The sequence below is a fragment of the Podarcis pityusensis genome (assembly GCF_964106645.2).
Source record: "Podarcis pityusensis genome assembly, chromosome: 16".
NCBI lineage: Eukaryota > Metazoa > Chordata > Lepidosauria > Squamata > Lacertidae > Podarcis > Podarcis pityusensis.
The window spans coordinates 36,425,333-36,449,199 of record NC_138041.1 but is presented as its reverse complement, the minus strand read 5'-3'; the positions used below and the strand labels follow the sequence as shown (position 1 = coordinate 36,449,199).

General features: G+C 45.2%; 1 protein-coding gene across 1 annotated transcript in view; it reads left to right on the top strand.

Moving 5' to 3' along the window:
* LOC308465277 (transmembrane protein 132C-like) overlaps nucleotides 1-23,867 on the top strand; it is a 280,359-nt gene that overhangs the window by 80,141 nt on the left and 176,351 nt on the right. The window contains exon 2 of the mRNA XM_080985079.1: nucleotides 16,177-17,065. Coding sequence (XP_080841205.1) covers nucleotides 16,177-17,065 — 889 coding nt within the window. The remainder of the gene's footprint in view (nucleotides 1-16,176; nucleotides 17,066-23,867) is intronic.

Here is a 23,867-nt window from a genome sequence, read left to right as displayed (position 1 = left end):
CTACATGCAAAAACAATACACTGTCCCTGAAAGAGGAGTTCCATAGTCAAGACACCACCAAAAAGGTTCTGTATGTGGCACCCAGGAGCCAGCCCCCTTGTCTCAGTTGTGGGAGGGGGTGTCAGGAGCTTGTCCTACACTCCAGTAGGACCTTGGCAGAGACACATACCCTACTGGCACGTTCCCTCCCTCCTCGTCGATCGTTCAGGAGCTTCAAAAGCTTTCTTCTGCCCGAACATCACAGCGACCGATGCCAACAGAAATCGGCACACTTAGGGATCCACAGAGTGTTCGCAGCTTGCATAACAGACCTCAGCAACTCAGCATTTTGGCTAATCTATTTTATTTACATATAAACACACACGGAGCACTGCAACATGGCTCCCTCTCTCTCTAGCATCGGATAGCAAAGAGGAAAGAACAAAGGACAATAGTCCCACTTCACGGGACACAGTAACACAAACATCCTGTCTCCATCACTTCCCACTCTGTGGAGTCAAAACATATACCGTCATGTGAAAGACAAAAATCCCATGACTGCAATCACGGAGCAGGAATTCTAACAGGGGGCACCCACATGCATGTCCTTGATGATTATCTGAATGTCCAGGCAGGTTTGTATTTACATTATAAATAATCGTGATGTTGGTGGTAGTTCAGATTCAGAATTCCTGAGCTATAACTATCAGCCTCTCAAATTGGCTAGAATAACAAAACCTTTGGATTGACCAAGGCCTCATAGAAATAATAGAAGCTTGACCTTTTGCCCTTGACTAGTCAACAGAGCAGTACTTTCACCCCACTGTATAACCTCTTTTTTATATAAAAAACTAATCAGCAAAATGCCACACACATTTAAAATGTGACCTTGCATTTCTGAAGCATATGTGTTTAAATCTGAAACTTTAGTCCTTTAAAAAGGGGGGGACCCAACCTCTTTGAACTTTCCTTTATTTGCTCTGTTCCACAGATGTGGTTAAATTGCTCCATTCTCTTCTCCTCCATTACACAAACTCTGAGCCAGATCTCAATCCAAGCCTGGAAACATATTGGTTTAATCTTGATATTGATTAAGCAAGGGTTGGGTGTTTGGGTTTTTTCTTTCTTTTTAGAAAAGTGTTTCAAGATGCTTACATAGGCAATGTCAGAAATGGCTGGAAAATAATGTGGGAAAGTAAGTGTGTGTGTGTTAAGGATCCGAGCACATTTTTTTAAAAAAAAGGTTAGATGGTTGAATTTTAAGCAGCCTTGCCAATTAGTTCACCAGTGTAAGACCTGGCATGGTCAGGTTTCTGTGGTTTAAAGGCAGGCTTGGTGTTGCCACAGAAGGGCTTGTTGGGAGTCTTGTCCCTTGCCTGCAGATTTCTGGACCATTTTCAGCTTTCAGCTTTGCAAAGCAAGCCTCTAGCCCAAGGATAGCCAACATTTTTCTCTCTGTATGTTTTGAACTCCAGTTCCCATCAGCCCTAGCCAGCATGGCCAGTGGCCAGGAATGATGGGAGTTGTAGGTTATAAGATCTGGAGGGCACAAGGTATTTTATTTGAGGAAATAAGAGAAGCCATGTTAGAAGGCTTGACTAAATTGCTCAATGAGAAGCAAACAGGAAGTTTTTATTTACACTGAGTCAGACCATTGCTACACCTAGTCCAGTATTGTCTACCACTGAGCCTCTTGGGCTTGCCAATCGTAAAGCCAGCAGTTCGAATCCCCGTGACAGGGTGAGCTCCCCTTGCTTTTTGCTTTGTTTCAGCTCCTGCCAACCTAGCAGTTTGAAAGCATACCAGTGTGAGTAGATAAATAGGTACTGGTGTGGTGGGAAGGTAAACGGCATTTCCGTGTGCTCTGGCTTCTGTCACAGTGTCCTGTTGTGCCAGAAGCAGTTTAATCATACTGGCCACATGACCCGGAAAGCTGTCTGCAGACAAACACTGGCTCCCTCGACCTGAACGTGGAATTTGACCCCATAATCGAATTGGACTGGACTTAACCATCCAGGGGTCGTTTACCTTTACTTTTGCCTTTACTCTGACTGGCAATGGCTTTCAGACAGGAGCTCTTTGAAGTTCTTCCTGGAGACACCAGAGACTGAGCAAGGGAGGTTGGTGCCCATTGGGACTAGCAGGTCAGAAGGCTGATCAACAGACGGTGGAGCCAGAGTCAATAATAGACAGAACCAACTGCTTCTAGTTGGCCTCTTCCCTGATGAGTTCTGTAAAGGCAACAGTGAGATGAAAGAGGAGGAGAATAAAGTAATCTGACAGCTAGTGCCACAGGCAGACAGGCTAATGGACCAGCCTCTAGTGGTTTGAATCTGGGACCTTTTTGCATGCTAGGCAGATGTTCTACCACAGATGCCCTGCCACTGAGCTGTGGTCCAGTCCTGCCTACCATTGTTCTGGCCATCAAATACAAAGGCATGCAAATTGTAACAATCTAGAGCAGGCAAACACAAACATGCACACCTGCAGTAGTGTGTTCCAGGACAGCCAGAACCAGTATGATCAAAGCAAAACCACTGTCATTGATGAAAACCACAGATGAATGGTTTTTCAGAAATTCACCACGTACTCTGATTGGTGTAAATCTCCAAGAAGAGATGCTGGAACAGAATTAAATGGAGAATGCCTCTCTGCTGTTTGAATTCTGTTGTGTTGATGGTTTGTGTGTTTGAATGTTCATGCCTGTGATTTCCTGGGGATTTGAGGCTTGTTTGGGATAAATTTTGATATGGAAACCTGAACAGTTAGATGGGGTGGGATGCGGGGTGCATAAAAACTGCAAGGGACACTCAAGCAGCTCCCCCTGGTGGCCCATTGTCCAAGTGCAGAAAGTTCCTGGCTCTGAGGGGAGTCGACTGCTTACTTGCCAGCATTAAAATTGCAAGAGTGAGGCTTCAACAGCAATTGCATCTATTGGCAAATATAATGGAGCATGTAGACAAGCTATATTCACCCACAGCACATGGGCAGGAAGATCCAGTAGTGGAGTTCAGTAGCTTAAGTAAAAGTAGATAAAGGTAAAAGATCCCTGGACAGTTAAGTCCAGTCAAAGGCGACTATGGGGTTGTGGCACTCATCTCACTTTCAGGCCAAGGGAGCCAGTGTTTATCCACAAACAGCTTTCCAGGCCATGTGGCCAGCATGACTAAACTGCTTCTGCCACAACGAGACACAGTGACGGAAACCAGAGGGCATGGAAATGCCGTTTACCTTCCCACCACAGTGGTACCTATTTATCTACTTGCACTGGCGTGCTTTCGAACTGCTAGGTTGGCAGAAGTTGGGAAAGAGCAATGGGAGCTCACTCCATCATGGGGATTCGAACCGCCGACCTTCCGATCGGCAAGTCCAAGAGGCTCAGTGGTTTAAACCACAGCGCCACCCGTGTCCTTAGTGGGAGTAAGTTGGCACTTCCTTCAAATGAGAACAATTGATTGCAGTGATGAGGAAGCCTATGGCTCTCTTGACCTTGTTGGACCCCAACTTCCATCAGCTCCAGCTGGTATGGCTAAAAACCACAGAGCCTAGGGCTTGCCGATCAGAAGGTCGGCGGTTCGAATCCCCGTGACAGGGTGAGCTCCTGTTGTTTGCTCCCTACTCCTGCCAACCTAGCAGTTCGAAAGCATGTCAAAGTGCAAGTAGATAAATAGGTACCACTCCGGCGGGAAGGTAAACGGCGTTTCCGTGCACTGCTCTGGTTCGCCAGAAGCGGCTTAGGCATGCTGGCCACATGACCCGGAAGCTGTACACCAGCTCCCTTGGCCTGTAAAGCGAAATGAGCACCACAACCCCAGAGTCGGTCATGACTGGACCTAATGGTCAGGGGTCCCTTTACCTTACTTTACCTGGTGATGCCAGAGATTGAAACAGGGATCTTCTGCACACAAAACATACCCTCATGGAAGATAAGGCTACCAATGGCTACTAGCTTTGCCCCCACAGTTGGTGGTCTTGATGCTTCTGAATACCAGCTGCTGGAAAGCACAGGAGGAGAGTTCTTGTGCTTGAGAGCCAGTGTGGTGTAGTGGTTAAGAGCGGTAGTCTCATAATCTGGGGAACCGGGTTCGCGTCTCCGCTCCTCCACCTGCAGCTGCTGGGTGACCTTGGGCCAGTCACACTTCTCTGAAGTCTCTCAGCCCCACTCACCTCACAGAGTGTTTGTTGTGGGGGAGGAAGGGAAAGGAGAATGTTAGCTGCTTTGAGACTCCTGAAGGGGAGTGAAAGGCGGGATATCAAATCCAAACTCTTCTTCTTCTTCTGAGTCCTGCTTTCAGGCTTCGCATAGGCATCTGGTTGAACCAATGTGAGAACAGGATAACGGCCTTGATGAGCCACAGGCCTGATCCTGCAGGCTCATCCTATGTTATTATGCCCTGTCACTGAGCTGTATCTCTCTGGAGGGAGAAGATCCAGGATAGAAGTCTGGATGACTTCAAAGGGTTTTCATGAACCATCAAGGCACCCTGCAAGCACTGTGTGTGGCAGTTCCTTTCACAATCTCCCAAATGGTTAAAAAAAGCAAGCTGAAAGATTTCCCGAGCCAGTGTTTCCCTTTACCTGCATTGCTGCAGCCACAGTAAATGGGAACAGACGCTTTAGCTCTGAGCATCTCTGCTTTCAATTCAGCCTGAGCAGGCATGCTATGAAATGAGATCACCGTTGGCGGGAACAATGGGAGGGGAGAACCATTCTACAAAGGATCATGTTTGAAAACACAAAATAAATGACTACCTTCTGTTCAGTAATCAGAAAAAGAATATCTTGGGATTTTTTATTTCTATTTTGCTAAGTTCCAAGAAAGAAAATTAGGTCGTTCCACATCTAAGGCCATTGTTTGCAATTGTTTGCAATTGCAATTCTTGGTATTCCAGATCGAACCCCCTGTGATGATGGCTGTGATGTGAAGTTCCATGGTTCTGTCTCTGACAGTGGTGCTTGGTGCCCATTGAGGCTTCTGGGGGCAGAATTCAGGGAGCCCCACTAACAGGTGGAGCTGGAGCCAATGACAAACAGAGCCAACTTGTTCCAGATTTGTCCCCATCCTCCTTCTCCTTGCTGAGTTCTACAAGAGCAAGACTAAGGAGGAGGAGGAAGCTGTCACCTCCAGGACTGGCTGTAAGTACAGAGGCAGACAGATGGGGACTTGGTGAGGGCAAATTGAGGTTGACCACTTGCCCTAACAAACCAGCCTCCACTGTAGTAGGACTCTTCAATCTGACAACCTCTTTTAAAACAAACAAGCAGATCAGTGGGTGGAGCCAAGCTTCTTTTTTGCTGCTCCAGAAGGGAGGACTGGACAACAAAAGAAGATTCCAACTAAACGTTAGGAAGAACTTTCTGATGGTAAGAGCTGCTCAACAGTGGATTGGGCTATCTTGAAAGGTGATGGGCTCTCATTCATTGTGGGTTTTTCTGTCAGGGATTCTTTTGCTGTAATTCATGCATCAACAGTAGTATAATAATAGTAATTAGCTAAGATCAAGTGTAAATGCTTTGTGTGTGTGTGTGTAACTGTTTCAAGTCCAACATCTTGACCATTAAGATGTGGATCTTAAGAGGTGTTGAAAGGCCATAGCTCAGTGGTAGAACATCTGTTCTGCATGCAGATGACCTCTGGTTCAATCCCTGGTATCTCCAGGTGGGGCTGGGAATATCCCCTGCCTGAAAACCTGGAAAGCCACTGCCAGTCAGTGTAGATCAGAGGTGGCCAACTCCCAAGAGATTGCGATCTACTCACAGTGTTAAAAACTGACAGTGATCTACCCCCTTTTTGGGGGTTCAGGTCAAAGTTGCTGAGTTTTTCTTAGGAAGGAAACCCCTTTTTTTGGGGGGTGCAGGGCAAAAATGTCAAGCTTCTTTGAGGAGCCGGTGATCTACCCGTAGAACATGATCTACCTGTTGAACGTGCCTGGTGTAGATTATATGGAGCTAGATGACCCAAGGGTCTGACTTGGTACATGGAAGCTTCCTATGTATGTCCCTGTGTGTTGCAAAATTGGATGTGCAAAATTGGAAAGCTAACTCCATTCCCATCCTCATAATAGTTCAGAACAATGAAATAAGGTCAGCTTTGCTTAAAAATGAGAACCAAGTGAAATTTCCCCCATTCCTTCTAGGGAAGGATCTCTGTCCCCTTGATCACTTCAGTGGCCCCTTAATTTTGCCCCTCCAGTTCTGCAGTATTGTTTTTGAGGTGGAGCAATTAGACTAGTGCAAAGTATTTAAGATGTGGCCACGCCATCAATCTGTACCAAGGAATTATGATTCTAGCAAAGAGGTTAGGGGGCAGATGCAAGAAGCCCCTTGACTTGACCTGTCGTGAGGGTCAACAGTGCACCAAGTGCTAGAAAAGCAGCTTATTTCATTCAGCTGCATGTTAGTAATTCCCATATCTGATAGATCCAGATAGATGATTATTTTTAAGCATTGGACAGGATGCAAAACAACCTTCAGCCTTTCCTTTCTTAGGCTGTGATGAAGTGCAATGTTAGCAGCAGAGGAGGGGAAAACAGTTCTGAAGAATCTATCCTCTGCCCCGCGCCCCCCCCCCCATAACCTGGTTTTAATTATTCCCTTTTTATGAGCTCAGTTCCAAAGTCAGACATCAATCGGGAGGCCCCCTCTTCTGAAGTTTTCCTGTTCTGCTGGGTGCTTGGAAGAAAGAAGGCGGGCAGGGGGAGAAATGACTCTTCTGTATGTTAATCAGGAGCTGGTAATGGAAACCAGCCCAGTGATGTTGACTTAGTCTGGTTCTTTGCCAAGAGAAAGGTGAAAGTTCAGGCATCAGCTCAGGTTGCCAAGGCTCGTTCTGAGGGGTGGAACAGGGGTGGCAGAATCTGGGCGGTGGGGGGAATGCCTGTTAATAGTTTCTCATTAAGAGCTGCTGTGTTATGTTTCAACTACAATTCTTTTGGGTTCCAAAAGAATTCATTTGGGTTTCAACTACAAAACATTTTGTTGTTGTTGTTTAAATGTGATACCAAAGAGAATGACAGGTTTACCAGTAAATAAAAGGACTGCAATTAATAATTGGCAGACTGGGAGGCACAAACGACCATTCAATAGCATCCCAGATACTTGGCCCTGTGGGTGCAACTTGTGGCTTTGATGCTCAGCCACAAACATGGTGCCATAGGGAGCTGGCCACAGGCTGGGGCACATGGGCCACTGCTGCAGATTTTACTCCAGGGTAAATGGATTCTTTCCCACCTGTCATCACTACAGTCTAGAATTTGAATGGTCTTTGCTCCTGGAAACTCCCTGCTTAGATACTTTACGCCTCAAGAGTGTTTTGTTAACGGGGGAGCTCTGTTTTCATGGCTACTGATTTTAAGGCAGTGTTTGCATCTGGCAAAACGGTGCCATTGTGGCAAACCACTGAGCCACAGAGGTTTAGTTCAGTGGTGTGGTGTCCTAGGGGAGGGGGGATCAAAGATCCAATACTATTTCAGTAGCAGGGTCCCGGTTTCCAGCTTCCTAGAGCTGCTCAATGAGTATGAATCAGGAGGTGTTTAGCCATTGTATGCTCCAAAGCTAAGCATTTAGGAATACTGAAAACACACATTATGTGCAACTTCTGTTAGGTACAATGAAACTTCATGAAAGACACAACTTGAGTCACTCAGCAAGAAGATACTAGAATGCTCCAAACCACTTGCCAATACATGTGCACAGAAAATAGAAGCTCTACCTGAAAGTCAACAAATGGAGATCTGTATTGATTGTTGAAATGCACCCCTAATTATTGTTATTGTATAAATAGAAGATTATTGTATAATCTTAGAAAGTTGTATATTCTTAGAAGGGGTGTGGCAGTGCATCCTGGCTTATGTGACACTCAAAGGGTATGAGAAAAAATGTGAAGGAGAAGGTCTATCAATGGCCAGCCCAAACTGCTAAATAGGACCGCTATCTTAAAGGCAGGGTGAATTCCAGTTGGCGGGGATGAACAGCAGGCAGAGTGTTGGCTTCCATGCTCTCGTTGTTGGCTTTCCAGAGGTTGACTTTTCTGCAAAGCAGGATGTTGGATTTAGGGTGCATCCTATGTTCTCAAAAAAGATGGTGTTCCTATTTAGGAGATCTGAGTTTTTATAAGGCTGGATTTGCCTAGTCCAGGGATCAGCAAACCTTTTCAGCAGGGGGCCAGTCCACTGCCCCTCAGACCTTGTGGGGGGCTGGACTATATTTTGAAGGGGGGAAAATGAACAAATTCCTATGCCCCACAAATAACCCATTTTAAATAAAAGCACACATTCAACTCATGTAAAAACACGCTGATTCCTGGACCGTCTGTGGGCCGGATTTAGAAGGCAATTGGGCCGGATCCGGCTCCCGGGCCTTAGTTTGCCTACCCATGGCCTAGTAGTCAGTCCCCTTAAGCTAGCTGCAGCTCTGAAACGTAGCCCTATTATGACACCCGCAACTCTAAGTTAGTAGCTGCAATAAAAAAAATCCTTCCAGTAGCACCTTTAAGACCAACTAAGTTAGTTCTTGGTATGAGCTTTCGTGTGCAAGCACACTTCTTCAGATACCTGCAGTACCTCCTTCTGGCCAGCAGCACTGGTGACACCCAAGTGCAGTGGACAGTGCAACAGCAGCAGCTGCTGCCTCTTGTGACCAGCTGCAAAAATGCCACAGAAAAGGAGGGCACAAAAGTCTGGTTTTCACTTCTCTGCCTGGAGATCCTTAGAGACGTGGAGCTTTTTGCTGGAAGCACCTTCAAGTATAGCCGGTGTTGGTGTTTCCATGATGGCAATGGCAGGGTCATGGTCCTTGCTTCTGATTAAAATGGCTTCTATTTTTATACTGCCTCTGAGCTATTAATTCAGCAGAGCAATCCATTAATGGTGGTGGCCCTAATTGAAAGGGGGAGAAAAATTCATTGCCATTAAGGAAAGAAAGGAGGGGGGGAATGACATCGGATCCAGGATTTGCCTCCCCCCTTCTCTCCTCCCCCTCTTTAATTAGCTGGCCTAACACAAAGAAACAATGCATTAAAGGAGCAGCCTGACAGGGGAAACATCAGAACAATGCAGTCCTAATTAGGAAATGTCTGCATTATTTCTCTCCCCCACCCACCCCTATATCATAAAGGCATGACCTATTTTATTTGTATTAACTTGATGGAGTATATAAAGTAGCAGGAGACATAAACAGCAGTGGCGCTGAGCATCACTCTGACAGAGCCTCCCCTGCCCTCAACCTGCAGGTCTCCTTAATCACAGGTGACAAGCTATTGTCCTACAACCATGCAAGGCTGATGCTCAGAGGGATACATTTTCCTGCTGGTGGTTCTCTCATTGATTCTGGAGCAGTGGTGGCTGATGATTGTTGGAACTGGTAGGGTGGAGTGTAGGAAGGCCAGCTGGAGGTGGAGTCAGTGAGAGGCAGAGCCAAATAATTCCACTTTCATCCCCATCCTCCTCCCTTCTTAGTTCTACAAGGACAACATGGAGACTAAGGAGGAGGAAGAAGCTGACAGCTAGAGCTATCCCTAGGAGTGATTGTAGGTAAGAAGGCAGGCAAGTGGGGGCTAGCTGAAAGCAGACTAAGGTTGGTGGGGCAATATGTCATGTACGCTGATGGACCAGCCTCCACTGCCTTTATATTTGCAATAAGTCCTGGGGGTGGCAGTGGCTCTCAGCTTTGTTATTGTCACCCTTGTAGAACTTACCAATAGTTGGCCTTGTCTGCCACTGGCTCTAGTGCCGCCTACTGTGGACCCCCTGCCTTCCACCCCACCAGTCCCAATGTGCACCAGCCTCCACTGGGTTTTCCTTGGTATAAAGTGGCTTCTTATGTGCGTAAGCCCACTTTTAAGAGAGGAGTTTGGTGGAAGAGAAGCAGAAACTGATGAGTCTAAGGGTGGCTGACATCTGTGCCACTGGCCACAGCAATCAGAAAGTGAAGGGTCTGCCTCTCAGTGTCAGGATATGTGCTTTGCATGCAGAAGGTCCTAGGTTCAATTCTTGACATCACCAGTTAAAAGGCATATGAGGTTGAAAGGCTGGGAAAGAGCTTTGCTATTGCAATGGATAAGTTAGTATTGGTCTAGGTGGACTAATGGCTCTAGTCCTTTTAACGGAGATGCCAGGGATTGGACCTGGAGTCTTCTAAAGACAAAGCATGTCAGTGTCAGTGGCACAGGTGCCTGCTTGCCTTGAGCCCCTCAACTCCTGTTTCCCTCCCATGCTTCAATAAGAGAAACGTCTGGTCTACCAATGAGCTATGATTCTTCCCATAGGTAGTCTCCCCCCCCCCCCCCAGGGATAGTGAATCTGTAGCCTCCCAGATGCTGTTGGAGCCCAACTATCATCGTCTTTATGGGAATTGGAGTGCAGCAACATCTAGAGCAGTAGTCTTCAACCTTTTCAGACCTGGAACCCACTTTTAAACCAAACATGTAATTGGAGACCTATTTCTTAACCCGTTACCATATATTTGCATTGTGTTAGTGCTGCTTTTTCAATCCACCTTGAATCAGGTCATGACCCACTAGAGGGTCACAGAGCTTCTCAGTTCAAGCTCTGGGGTCCCTTAGAGCAATCTACTCATTCAATGTGATTCTGTTGTTCAGATGCATGAGATCATATCGCAGTGAAGCTTCAGCCATACCAATGTGGACTCTCAAAAGAATTATGAAGGAAATGTGGAAGTTTAAGTGTTGAGAGTGGAGGGTTGTTTCCTGTTCATTCTTCTTAAATGCTCTTTAATGTCTAATGGTGGTAGGAGGTTGGACTGACCACTACCATCTTAGAAAAGTATCATGGATTGATTTAACGTTCCATGACAGGGCGTTGACTCTGATTTATGTATTGCAAGGAGACTTTGGCCTTTTACTCCGAATAGCCTTTTTTATTTTATTAACTCTGGATATACTCGTGCCCTTTCATCCCACTGGCCTGTCTTTCTCTTCACCTCCTGGCTAATTCTCACAAATGATGTTCAAGCTGGCTGTAGACCTTGTGGGATTCTTGTGATTGAAACCTGTGAACCTCTCCTATCCTGCCGGTCGATGACCTTACAGAAGCTGCCTCCTGATGGAGGAAGCTGTAAAGGTTGGTGAAGGTTATGTTGAAAACAAACAAATAAATAAAGCACATTGACTCTTACAGGGCTGACATGACCACTTCTGATCTTGGTAAAGTTAACGGACACATTGAAATGTGTTAAAGTAGATGGGAAGTTTGAGGCATCTGATTTAGGTTCTTCACACATATACACACACCTATTCTGGATTAGACTGTCCAGGGTCTGTCCTTTTTTGAAATGGATCTGTATTTGATAGGACTGAGCAAAAATGTCCTCCCTGCTCTTATGCCACAAAAGGTATGCGTGCATGTGTCTGTTTGCAGGGATTTCAAGGGTGCAGGAAGACACTTCACAGTGTTCACATACACTCCCCAGTCTCCTCACTGCTGCTGCATGCAGAATCATGAATGTCACACTACATCCCTGATATACAGTGATTCATCTCTGTAATGTATGAAATCTGATTTCGTCTTTGTCAGATGAGACCTCTTATTTCTGCTGGTACAAGTGCCCATGGAATCCTGGGCAAGATCTGGGGAAATTCAGCCCGGAGCAAAGGTCAGCCAGTGGCAGGAAGCATGAAGCAAATAGCACAGCACTGGTTCAAGGTAGCTGGTCAAACTTGGGCATTTCAGGACCCAGGAGAACTCTCCAAAACAGGAGGAGTTTTTCTGACAAACTGCAAAACTCAGTTGAGTCCTTATATCTATAAGATGATGAGTACCAAAACTTTACCCTTCTACTGAGGTTGTGTAGAAGTTAAAGGTACCATTTGAATGCCCTCACTTATTTTGCTATCTCCAACAGGACAGTTAACTTAATGATGATGATGATGATGATTTCTCCTTGGGGAGAGCATTCCACAAGCAGGGAGCTACTGCAGAAAAGGCCCATTTTTGTGTTGCCACCCTCCAAATCCCTCATGGAGGAGGCATGTCAGATGATGATTGCAGAGTCTGGGTCTGTTCATATGGAGAGAGGTGGTCCTTAAGGTACTGCAGTCTTGAGTTGCTTAAAGCTTTATAGGTCAAAACCAGCACTTTGAATTGGGCCAGGAAACTAATCGGCAGCCAGTGTGGTCGGGCCAGAATTGGCATTATATGCTCAAACCGTCTTGCCCTGGTGAGCCGTTGAATTCTGCACCAGCTGAAGTTTCTGAACTGTCTTCAGAGGCAGCCCCATATTTAAAACATTGTAGTAATCTAACCAAGGGGTTACCAGAGCATAGACAACAAACGTTAGGCTATCCCTGCCTAGAGAGGGGTGCAGCTGTGCCACCAGCCAAAACTGGTCGAAGTCACTCTGTGCCACTGCAGCCACCTGAGCCTTAAGCAGCAGTAATGGATCCAGAAGTACACCCAAAATGTGTACCCATTCCTTCAGAGGGAGTGTAACCCCATCAGGAGCAGGCAACTTCCCATCTGTCTGGTTTAGGAAACTTGGATCAATGTCTTAGCTAAAGCCTGGCCATGTTCATTATACTTTGCCTTGAGTTGCCTGTTTGCAGCCTATAGATCTATGCTGGGACACTATACTGGATTCACCAATAAACCATGACCTCCTGTCATGGTAACAGTTTGATTTCTAAGTCCTTGGGGGAGATTAGGACACTACTACTGAAAAAAAGCTCCTCTCACCAGAATTGTCACAAGGTTGGGTTACAATGACACCTTTCAAATTCATTGGAAACATTGGGTGGCCTTCAATGCTACTCCTACTCAGGGCAGACTTATTGAAAGTAATGGGCACAACTAACTTAGCTCAATTAATTTTATCAGGTCTACTGTGAGTAGGAATTAACTGACTTCTACCCATTGGAACTTGCAAGTGGACTACATTTCAGAATGCCGTCATATCTCTGTAGGCACATTTAATCCCACCTTCCCACACACCCCAACAAAACTATTTTGGTCACTGCATTTGGGTTACCTTTGTGTAGAGCTTATTTCAGCACAAAGGGCTCATGTGGCTTTGTCCACAGATTTCCAGCATTTGATCTGTGTCAGTAAAGGCTCCCGAAACATCGATGGATGGCGAAGCATCCCTGCAGGGGAGGGTGAAAATAGAAAATCCCCTTTATTACAGGGGTTGCAATTTTCACTTCACGGCAGCGGGCCGGTAATAAGCACCCAACCAAGATATTAGAGTCTAGCCCAGAGGAATTTAATAAAAAGGTCTTCAGGATGCTTAGACTTCATGGCTCTGTCTGGGCCCTGCTTGATATCTCATCCGTGACCTCTGTGCAATCAGGGTTAAGTAAGGATCATGCTGTGCCTAAGCCTTTAAATGAAAAGGTCTGATTAACTGTCAAGAATATCTACTGTCAGGAACCTTTGGCTTTTATGTGCCTTCCCTGTGTGGTAAACCACTACAGCTTCAGCATCCTCAGGCTGGACATTGGGCCTCTGACAAAGGGAGAGCTATAGAAGCCTTTGTGTTTCCATTGGAACCTGATGGCTAGAACTCTGGATTTTTAAATTGGAGGTGGACATGAATTCAGCAGGTGTAGAAGTATCTGTACATTGTTTTGAATCCTATCCTTAGGGGTGCGTTGTTGTTGCTTTTTGTGAGGGTGTTGTTGTCATGGAGGTGCTGGGTTCAGGATTCAAATCCCTGTGCATGCAGGCTTTACATTCAGTTTCTTTTAAATAAAAAATAATAATCATAGTCCTTATGTCTGTGACGAAATGCTAGAAATTGTGTGGGCATTGTTTACTCAAATCCCAGAAGCCAAGAGAGGTTGCTGATTAAGGTGTCCAATGGTTGCTGGGGACGGGTTTGTGAATTTCAGCATCCCCCAGCTCCCCATGTCTTGCAAAATCAAAATATATATTCTATTCTTGTTTGATTGCTATTGCATTTTCTGGCTCTTAATGGCAGTTTGCTCATTTGGAAGGAACAAATCCTGCCACCTATCTCCCCAACATGAATTAAATATGAAGGTCCATCACCTTAAATTAACATTCTGGAGTTGTGGCACTCATTGCTATTTTCCTATCCCTGCCTCATCAGAAGAAAGTATCTCCCTTTATTGCTTTTCACTTGCTAGCATCCCACCTAGTTCCGTGCTTGTACAAAGGCAGACGGGTGCTGATGCGTTTGTGTTGCAATGCCTTGGTAGAATATTGATGAATCTGGCTGTCTTTTCAATGGTGGCGGAACTGAGAATTTGCAACCTGTAAATCATAAAATTAAGTTTTAGCGGGTTATTAAACAGCTTAAATCTTCTCTTTTAAAAAAATAATGTGAAAAATGAGCAAAACTAAACCTGAGATGTCAAGATCCATATCTGAGCCATGACTCAGTGGTAGAGCATCTGCTTTGCAGATTTTTTTGCAGGTTCAATCCCTGACATCTCCAGGTAGAGCTGGGAAAACTCTCTTCCGGGAGCCCTGGAGAGCCAAGATGGACCAATCAAATGACAGCTTCCTATGTTCTGTCACTGCCATCACTGTGGTGTGCTAGGAAGGTGAGAAGGAGGGATGAGGTGGCAGCAAGATTGGCAAGGTTCAAACACACCAGCAGGAGTGCCGCATTTGCCTTGCCGGTGTGTTTGCACTATGCTGCCCTTTTCTTCTTCCCCTCTTCCTCTGGTTTGTCACTGTGACAATGGGGATGGGGGGCCAGGGGAGCAGTGACACCCTGCCCTAACCAGTACAAGTGAGCTCTCTGGGCCTCTGGAAACTCCCAGCATTGCTAGTCTCTAATAGCAACCAGGCGACAGTCTCTACCTTGTGTTGACCTCCCTCTAGACACAAGGCTGCATAGGGTACACAGCGTGGGACAGTAAATAATCTTGAGGAGGAATGCTGCCTGCACTCGTTCTACCAACTGGGTAAACCCTGGCAGCCAGACTGGAATACCATAGAGCAATTGAGCCATAATTTTGGCATTGAAGACCTTAAGGGCAGAAGGGATATGTGATGTTTGCATGTGATGCCAATAAAAGGTATGATGATGATGATGATGATGATAGCAACCATGCTCCAAGATGCAAGACTATGATAAATCCAGTTTATTTCAGCTCAGTAATAATTTGCCTGATGGTAGATTTGGGTCATAATAAAAGATTCAGGACAGACAACAGAAAGAGCATTCACACGGGGCATAGCTAAACTGTGGAATTTGAGCCTACTAAATGTAGTAATGGCCACCAACTTGAATGGCTTTAAAAGGGGATAAGACTAATTTATGGAGTGGGAGGTTATTAATGGCTATCAGCATGATGACTATGTTTTACCTGTGCTACTGGGGGCAGCATGTTTCTGAATACCATTTGGTGGTGATCACAAGGGGGGAGAATGCTGTTATGTTCAGGTCTTGCTTGCAGGCTTCCCAGAGACATCTGGCTGGCTGCTGTGAAAACAGGATGCTGGGCTAGATGGACCTTTGATCTGATCCAGCAGGGCTCTTCTTATGTTCAGACAAAGGAAAGTTATTTATCACATAGGGCATTTTTAATCAAATCCGCTGCCACAAGATATAATGATAACCCCTGGCTTAGATAGTTGAAATGGGAGATTGGACAAATTCAGGAAGGAAGAGGTACATTCAAGGAGGGTACAGAGCACGTTATGATCTGGAGAGAGAACATGTTGCCTCAAGAGAGTCCAGGGGGCCAGATAGAGAAAAGTTGAGGTCTGCATCTGGCCCCCTGGGTATGATGTTCCCCACTCCTGATACTTCTCCACCCCTGAGACACTGATTGATAAAACTTCATTTGCAGCCATAACTGCATCTGGTCTGGAGAAATCCCAGATCCCAAACTGAATTGGGCTGATCTGGGATTTGTCCAGAGTGGGTTGAGGCAGCCCTGGGTTGCACTGGACAGGGTCAGAGTCATTCAGGGTGCTCTGGATCTGTCAAGGAGGGGATATGAAGCATGTGGTGGGGAGGGGAGACAGCGAACGGGAGGTGATGTAGTCCAGGAATCTCTCCCCCCGCCCCCACAACAGCCAACCTTAGCAGGTTGCAAGGTCCCTAATTCCATCCAAGCCTCAGATCATGCTGGGCATGGAGTGATCAAGGACACAAAATTGGGCCCTGAACCAAACTGGAGCTTTCTTGCACAAATAGCTAACTGGGCATTGTCTTGTCTGACCCATCTTGTTCTTTGTTTTTTTTTGCCTCCTTCTTTGCCAACAGTGACCATTGGCCGTGGGGCCTCAGACAATGTTCAGAAGTTTTCCTCTCTGCCAACATATCTACCTGTAAGATATCAGATCTCCAGCACCGAGAGTTCGTTTTTCCTCAAAGAAACTAACCAGGAGTTCATGCGGAACTCCAGTTTGCAATCTCGGATGGAGACCTTCTTCACCTACAAAGCCAAGAAGACCCCTGTGATCAATGCTAGTTATGGGCCCTTCTCTGTGGAACAGGCTGTGCCCCAGGACCTGCTGCTGACCTCAAGCTTTTTTGGATCCACCAACAAATTTACGTTCAATTGGAAGCTGAAAGCGTACATCATGAGTGAAAAGGTCTATTTGACCAGGCCCAAAGTCCAAGTTCTTTTTTACATTGTGGGAAGAGATTGGGATGACTACAGCATGACAGAGCAGCTGCCTTGCATGCGAGTCTTTGCCTTTCGGGAAACACGGGAGGTTCGGGGCAGCTGCAGATTGAAGGGTCACCTCGGCTTGTGTGTGGCTGACCTGGAACTTCAGCCCACCTGGTTTAACCCAGCAACGGTTGTCACCGGCCGCAAAAAAGCATCCAGTCAGTCTGAAGGGAGCTCAGTGGAGCTTTACTACACCATTCAGCCTGCAGATGAAAATACAGAGTGTACTTCAGAAGACATCCGTAAGGGGAACGCCATCCGCCCAGGGAAGGAAGGGTCAGGGGAAACCATGTCCCACTTGCAGAGAATTGGTTCCATCACTCTCTACAGGACCCCGGAGAGCTCTCAGCTGACAGACCTGTGGCTGGACAGCAACGTCGTCATCTGGTTGCCAGCGAAACCCATCAGACAAGGAGAAGTTGTGAGCGCTTTGGTGACGGTCACCAACAACATCACCGTGGACCAATTCATCCTGAGGTATAATGAGTTTGCATGTCTGCTCTGTGTTGTGTTGCTGGGTGTGATTGGCGGGTGGGTTGGCTTTTCAGCTGGCTGCTCTCTGCTGACACTGGCAAGCTTAGATTGGGGGAAATGCAGTAGCCAAGTGGCAGAGCATCTGCTCTGCATGCAGAAGGTCCCAGGTTCAATCCTTGGAATCTCCAGGTAGGACTGGGAATGTGCTTCATCTGAAACCCAGGAAGCCACTGTCAGTCAGTGGAGACAGTGCAGAGCTACATGGACCAATGGCCTGACTCTGCACGAGACATCTTCCTAGGTTTCTGCTTCCCAGATGAAAGAACTTTAACCGAAAATATTGGGCAAGCTTTATTTATGTATTTTTCCTTTGATTTCTATGCTTTACAGTCAAGGGATGTTTGTGATAAAGGTCACAACTGCTCTTCCAGTGCTTTAGGCAACTGAAGGTTTCCCCAACGATTCCACACATGAACATATTTATGTCTCAAGCTTATATGAATTACATTAATGCAGGACTGATCATAGTGGAGAGGCGGGAAATAGCTTTTGGGGGCAGATAGCCCTCTGGAGGCTAGAAACAGAAAATAATTTCTAAAAGGGAGTTGAAGGGTTATGGTCTTGCTATTGTTACTTCCAGTTTGTAGTCTGTCACAGCCAGGGCCAGTTGGCACGCCTGAATCTTGACCAGTGGCTGTGGTTTCTAGCCCAAAAACCCTGGTGTAGGTGAATATGAATGCAGCTCTGGGACATTTTTCAGAGCAGGGGTAAAGACATCTTCTGCTGGAATGCTTGGGTAACTGATGGGCCTCGCCTGCTCTGTCGACCAAATGAGGTGATAACAAGGCTTTCAAGTTTGTTTGTGACAGCTTAGCATTGAAGAAGGCAGTGAAAAGGGGGGAAATGATCAAGCAGAGGTTGGATACGCCCTTCCTTTTCTTTGAAGGTGTCCCTGGTTCCCACTAATGGTTTAAATGATTGCACTTCTTTGCAAGGTTGTTTTCATTCCTAATTAAAAGCAAACAATTTCATTTTTAGTTTGCCAAAGTCCTTATTTGGTTGAAAGGTCAATGTGCTTTGTACAGCACTGTGTTCAGTGGAACTTCCTCCAAAGAAACTATGCATAAGATTGCACTCATGATGATACTTGGGTATTGCGGTATATACTGTATGTGTGTGTGGATATATAGATAGGGGAGGGAGAGCTGCCTGCATTTCGGACTCTCCTTGGGGGCATAGTCATAGGAGCTATCATGGCAAGCACCTCCAAAATAAGCAGCTTCAAAATTTACCATTATGGCGCTGCCCTGGGACCAGTTACTAGAATAGGGATTTGAGCCAGAATCTGAAGTTCACTAGCCAGGAATGCTGCTCCACTGACTGTAAAGATTAGAAGGCCATTTTTATTTTGTTGTTTCTTTTATTTCTTGCATTTATATGCAACTTTTTTCCACCAAGCAGCTCAAGGTGGTGTACATGGTTTTACTATTCAGTTAAACTCCACAACAGCCTAGACTGAGAGGCAGTGACTGGCCCAAAGTCACCGACCAGTGAGCTCCATGACCAAACAGGGGCTTGAGCCTAGGTCTCTAAGGTCCCTTGTCCAACACTCTAACCACTACACCACACTGGCTTATACCAGGCTTAGGGAAGCCACAGGCGTAGTACTATTGTAGGTGCCATCACTGCTATGTTCTGTGACTGACGAAGATGATAAAGCCTGTGTGTGTGTGTGTGTGTGTGTGTCCATGATGTTCTAGATTAGGTTCCACGAAATCCAGTGTCAGTAGGTTGCCGCACTGGGCAGTTGCTAGTACACTCCTATTGCCTGGCCCTGCACCATACATTAATTTGCCACCATTCCCAGTACTCTTGTCAGCACCAAGTGACCAAGTTTGGCCACTGCTGTTGACATTCTGCTAAAATAATAATAATAATAATAATAATAATAATAATAATAATAATAATATATTTATTCCCTGCCCATCTGGCTGAGTTTCCCCAGCCACTCTGGGCAGCTCCCAATCGAGTGTTAAAAACAATACAGCATTAAATATTAAAAACTTCCCTAAACAGGGCTGCCTTCAGATGTCTTTTGAAAATAAGATAGCTGCTTATTTCCTTGACATCTGATGGGAGGGCGTTCCACAGGGTGGGCGCCACTACCGAGAAGGCCCTCTGTCTGGTTCCCTGTAACCTCACTTCTCGCAGTGAGGGAACCACCAGAAGGCCCTCAGTGCTGGATTTTTAAGTTGGGCTGGAAAGGACCTGGCGAGCTGCTGCCTATCTGTGTAGACAGTACTGAGCTAGGTAGACCCATCACCTGGCTCAATATAAGGCAGATTCCTATGTTTGCCCTGCTATAACCTGAGGTCAGATCAGGGCTGCAGGTTTGTAAAATACTCAGAGAAGCCTTGTAAGACCTGCTCCGCCACGTCACAGAAAAGAATCCATGTGTGCACAACTGCATATCACTTTCAGCTCTTGGGGGAGGTATTATTTGTCTCCAACCTTGTAAAAATATGGGGGAAGGAAAGGAAACTGATTGTCCTGGAAGCAGCTTTGGTTAAGTTGATGAGATAATCTGCGTGACACCTGCCAGCTGAGTGGAACGTCTGAGGCTGATTGTAAAGACTTCTGGTGCAACCTTTAGAAATGGTGCAGTGAAACAGTTTATCGAGTTTAAAATCAGACCTGCGTTGAGGAGGAGGTCTATTAGAATAGAATAAGAACTAAAGATTGGATAACATAAGTCCTTGTGCAGATACTAGCGGATTTATGCATATATGTTTATCATTTATTTTGTGCTTTCTTTTGTAGTTTGTTTTCTAAGTGTCATGTGTGTATGTGCTGTAATAATAAGTTAATAAAAAGCGTTTACACAAAGATACACAAAAAGAAATGGTGCAATGGGAGACTGGACTAAATATTGTGCTGCTCTTACATCAGCATCCTAAAACGGACATTGCTCTAGGTTTTTATTCCTTATCTGGCATTCCCTCAGACTGCTCCCCATGAATACAGGTGGGGAGAGATTCATTTCAGTTTGCGCTGAAAGGAGAACCTCCTTAATTTTCACTTCCTGAAACAATATGCAAACCAACTTGCAGCCACCCTTGGAAAAGCTTGCTTCTTCAAATTTTGCTGTGGAGTTTTCCAGCCAAGTGATGTATTAAAAAAATAAATAAAATGCATATACTAGGATAAAGTGTGCCTTTAAAAAATGTTCATGTTAACGAGCATGTCAAAGGAAAAAAACACACGGTACATTTATCAGTCACTTTTCACAGTAAAAAGTCTCAGTGCAACTTGAGAAGGTAAAATGCAATATATAAAAGCAATTTAAAGCCCGGGGGGGGGGGGGGGAGGTAGCAATGCAATTGTTCATTGTTCATGGAAATTTGCACAAAAATGATGATGAATTTTCATGAAGGCTTTTTTTAAAACAAAAAAAGCAAACCAGAAATAAATTGCCAGCTGATATGCAAATGTGAATTTAAAATTGTAAAGATGAGAAAATTAGAAGAATGGTGAGATAAGAAAATACTATATTTTACATGTATTCGATCCAAGCTTCTGTGGCAGGAGGTTTTTCCCCCAGTTGAAAGCAACTACAGTGGAACCTTGGTTTTCGAACGTAATCCGTTCCAGAAGACTGTTCCAAAACGTTCGAAAACCAAGGATCAATGGGTTGTTGGCAAAACGCATTAAAAAAATGGGGAAAACATGCAGTGGAAGCCGTTTGACTTTCGAGGCACATTCAAAAATGGAAGCAATTACTACCGGGTTTCTGACTTTCAGTTTCCAAATCATTCAACAGAGTTTGTTCGAGAACCGAGGTTCTACTGTATTTGTCTTGCTCCTGTCATACGAAAGACCAACTCTTTGTGCTTGACATTTGGGTTGATACCATTTCCCAATGACAGCAGGTCTTACATGGGATTAGGTACAAGATGTTGCCCCATAATGGCAGATGACAGTGGAAAAATTAGGTAGATGAACCAGTGGCCTGACATTCCTATGTTCCTCTTGCATTCTGCCCTTTATTCAGATCCACAAGGACTAGAATCTCATGTTATCTTCTTAGGAAGCTTCATAGCTCAGCAACAGATCGTGTAATTTGCATGCAGAAGGTCCCAGGCTCAATTCCTGGCATCTTCAGCTAAGACGGGGAAAGTCTTCTGTTTGAAACCCTGGAGAGACACTGCCAGTCAGTGTAGACAGTACTGAACTGGATGAACCAATGACATTACGTTCTTGTGTTTCACTCTAAGCTAGGCACACAAAAAAGGAGTCTGTTCGTAGAAAGGCTTTGCTGGACGCAGCAGCAATGGGCATTCTCCCTTTGGAAATGCAAACCCAACTTGCTATTTTGGTCTGCCTCTAGGATTAATCAGAATGCATGGCGTCTTAGTCAGATAGAAAACAGATGTAAAGAAAAATGTGGTGTTCCTGATACTAGCAAAGCTGAGGATTAAATGTAGGTGGTGAGAGAGCAGGAGAGGGAGCGGGAAAGGAAGAGAGAATACTACCACTTTATAGAATACTCTGCATCAGGGATGGTGAACATTAAATCCAGGGACCAAAGGCAGCAATCTAGCCTCCCTGTCTGACCCTTGGGACTGTCTCCAAGTCACCCTCCTCACTAGCCTTGCTTTACTTCCTCTTTGAGTTCTTTTGCCTGGTTCATACCAGTCCTGGGTGATGTATCAATACATCACCTGGGCCTGTTTAGTGCAAAAGGCAGCCTGAATGGATGTTGTTTTCTTGTTTTCTGTGGGAAGCTATGTGGCTACATTTGGGGTGGGAGGAAACAGATGCACGGCAGAATCCTGATAAATAAAATGGGTAATCAGCAAGGATAAAGACTTCACTCCAAATAAGTATTTTATTTAACTAATATTATTTTATTTAACTAATCTCTTTGAGCCAGGGATGAAACTTGGGCACTAAATAATAAGAATAAATTACTACTAGGTAAAAGGTAAAGGCCCCTGGACGGTTAAGTCCAGTCAAAGGCAACTATGGGGTGCGGCGCTCATCTCACTTTCAGGACCAGGGAGCTGGTGTTTGTCCACAGATGGCTTTCTGGGTCATGTGGTCAGCATGACTCAACCGCTTCTGGCGCAATGGAACACTATGACGGAAACCAGAGCGCACGGAAATACCATGTACCTTCCCGCTGCAGCAGTGGTGCTGTGGTCTAAACCAGTGAGCGTCTTGTGCTTGCCAATCAGAAGGTCAGCATTTCGAATCCCCGCGACGGGGTGAGCTCCTGTTGCTCTGTCCCAGCTCCTGCCAATCTAGCAGTTCAAAAGCACGCTAGTGCAAGTAGATAGATAAATTACTACTACTACTTTTGTACCAACAGTACAAAATTCCAGCTGTTTTCTACTCAGTCTTCACCAATACTTTAGCAAGCTCTGACCAAACCTTCACCTGTGTTTTGAGGGCACAAGATCCCTCAGTTAGCAGAACCATATGCTGCAAAGTTTTGCTAAGATATACCATCTCAGATTACAAGTAAGGAATTGCATGTTTGAATTTGCTCTCATATAAATAGCCTTCTGCATATAGAACACTTGCAAATTAGGGACACAATTGCTTTCTTAAAATCAATTGTAGTGGAGCAGTAGAGGCAAGTATTTCCTACTGCCCAGGGGTAGGCAGTTTGTACTAACATCACATATTTGTTTTTTAGAATAACTAAAATCCTTTGAATATTAGGGGCCACCCCACATTTTCTTTAAAAAATTGCTTTGCACAGGTAACTACCATAGAGTTATCAAAATTTCAAAAGTAAAGGGTCCATAGCCTGGCTTTTGAAAAATAGGGGGTCATCAGTAATTAGCTAATTGGGAACCACTGTTCTAGACTTTGGGGGGACTTCCAAACCACCCTGGAGTGGTCTACAGTTGGATCTGGGACTCTGAGACTCCCTATTCCAGTCCAATCCTGACAGCCAATAGCTCAATCAGGGTTGACCAGAGCATGTAAACTGCCTGACCTACCCATCCTTTGAATTCATTGCCATCCCTCACAGGTGTAGCAAAAAATGCATGTATCTCATGTGCTTCCTTCCTCTCTCTCTCTCTCTCTCTCTCTCTCTCTTCTATTTATAGCTAATGATACAACTAAGTTATGAGATGTTTGCTTTACATTTATCCTTTTCAAACATAAGGAGATTTATGTAATGCCCTTATGGCCATTTATTACACAGGAATCTCGTATATCTGTACTGTGATTACCCAAGCTGAGGAAAGCTGATGGAAATCTTCCTGCGTTGAGCAAAGTCGTCATTATTCAAACCTTGCCGTTCAGAAGTGGGGAGAGGAGTGGAGCAGGGAGGGCTGGGGAGGGAGGATGCTCCACAAAACATTTCATTTCAGTCAGATTTGGAAACTCTTACACCAAATTCTACTTGGAGTGTGCTGTCTGTGGTTTGCTAGGGGCTTTGAAACTGAGACAAGTTCAAACCATAATCATTTATTTTTTTTGTCTAAACGAATAGCCACGTTCACATTGTTTTGTTCCATTGGCTGCTCAAGTCATTTGTTCAATGCACTTCAGTGAAAAAGGGCTGCCAGTGTGGCTTCAGGATTGCAGTTTAAAAGTCATGCTACACAAGGAAAATGAGGGGGGAGGGATGAGGAAAACTCAGTTTTATCCCACATTTAACCTTTGCTCACACTGGCACATCCAATGACCCACAGAAGTGGTTAATACTGTACATAGCTGTCAACGTTTCCCTTTTTTTAAGGGAAATTCCCTTATTCCGAATAGGATTCCTTGCAAGAAAAGGGAA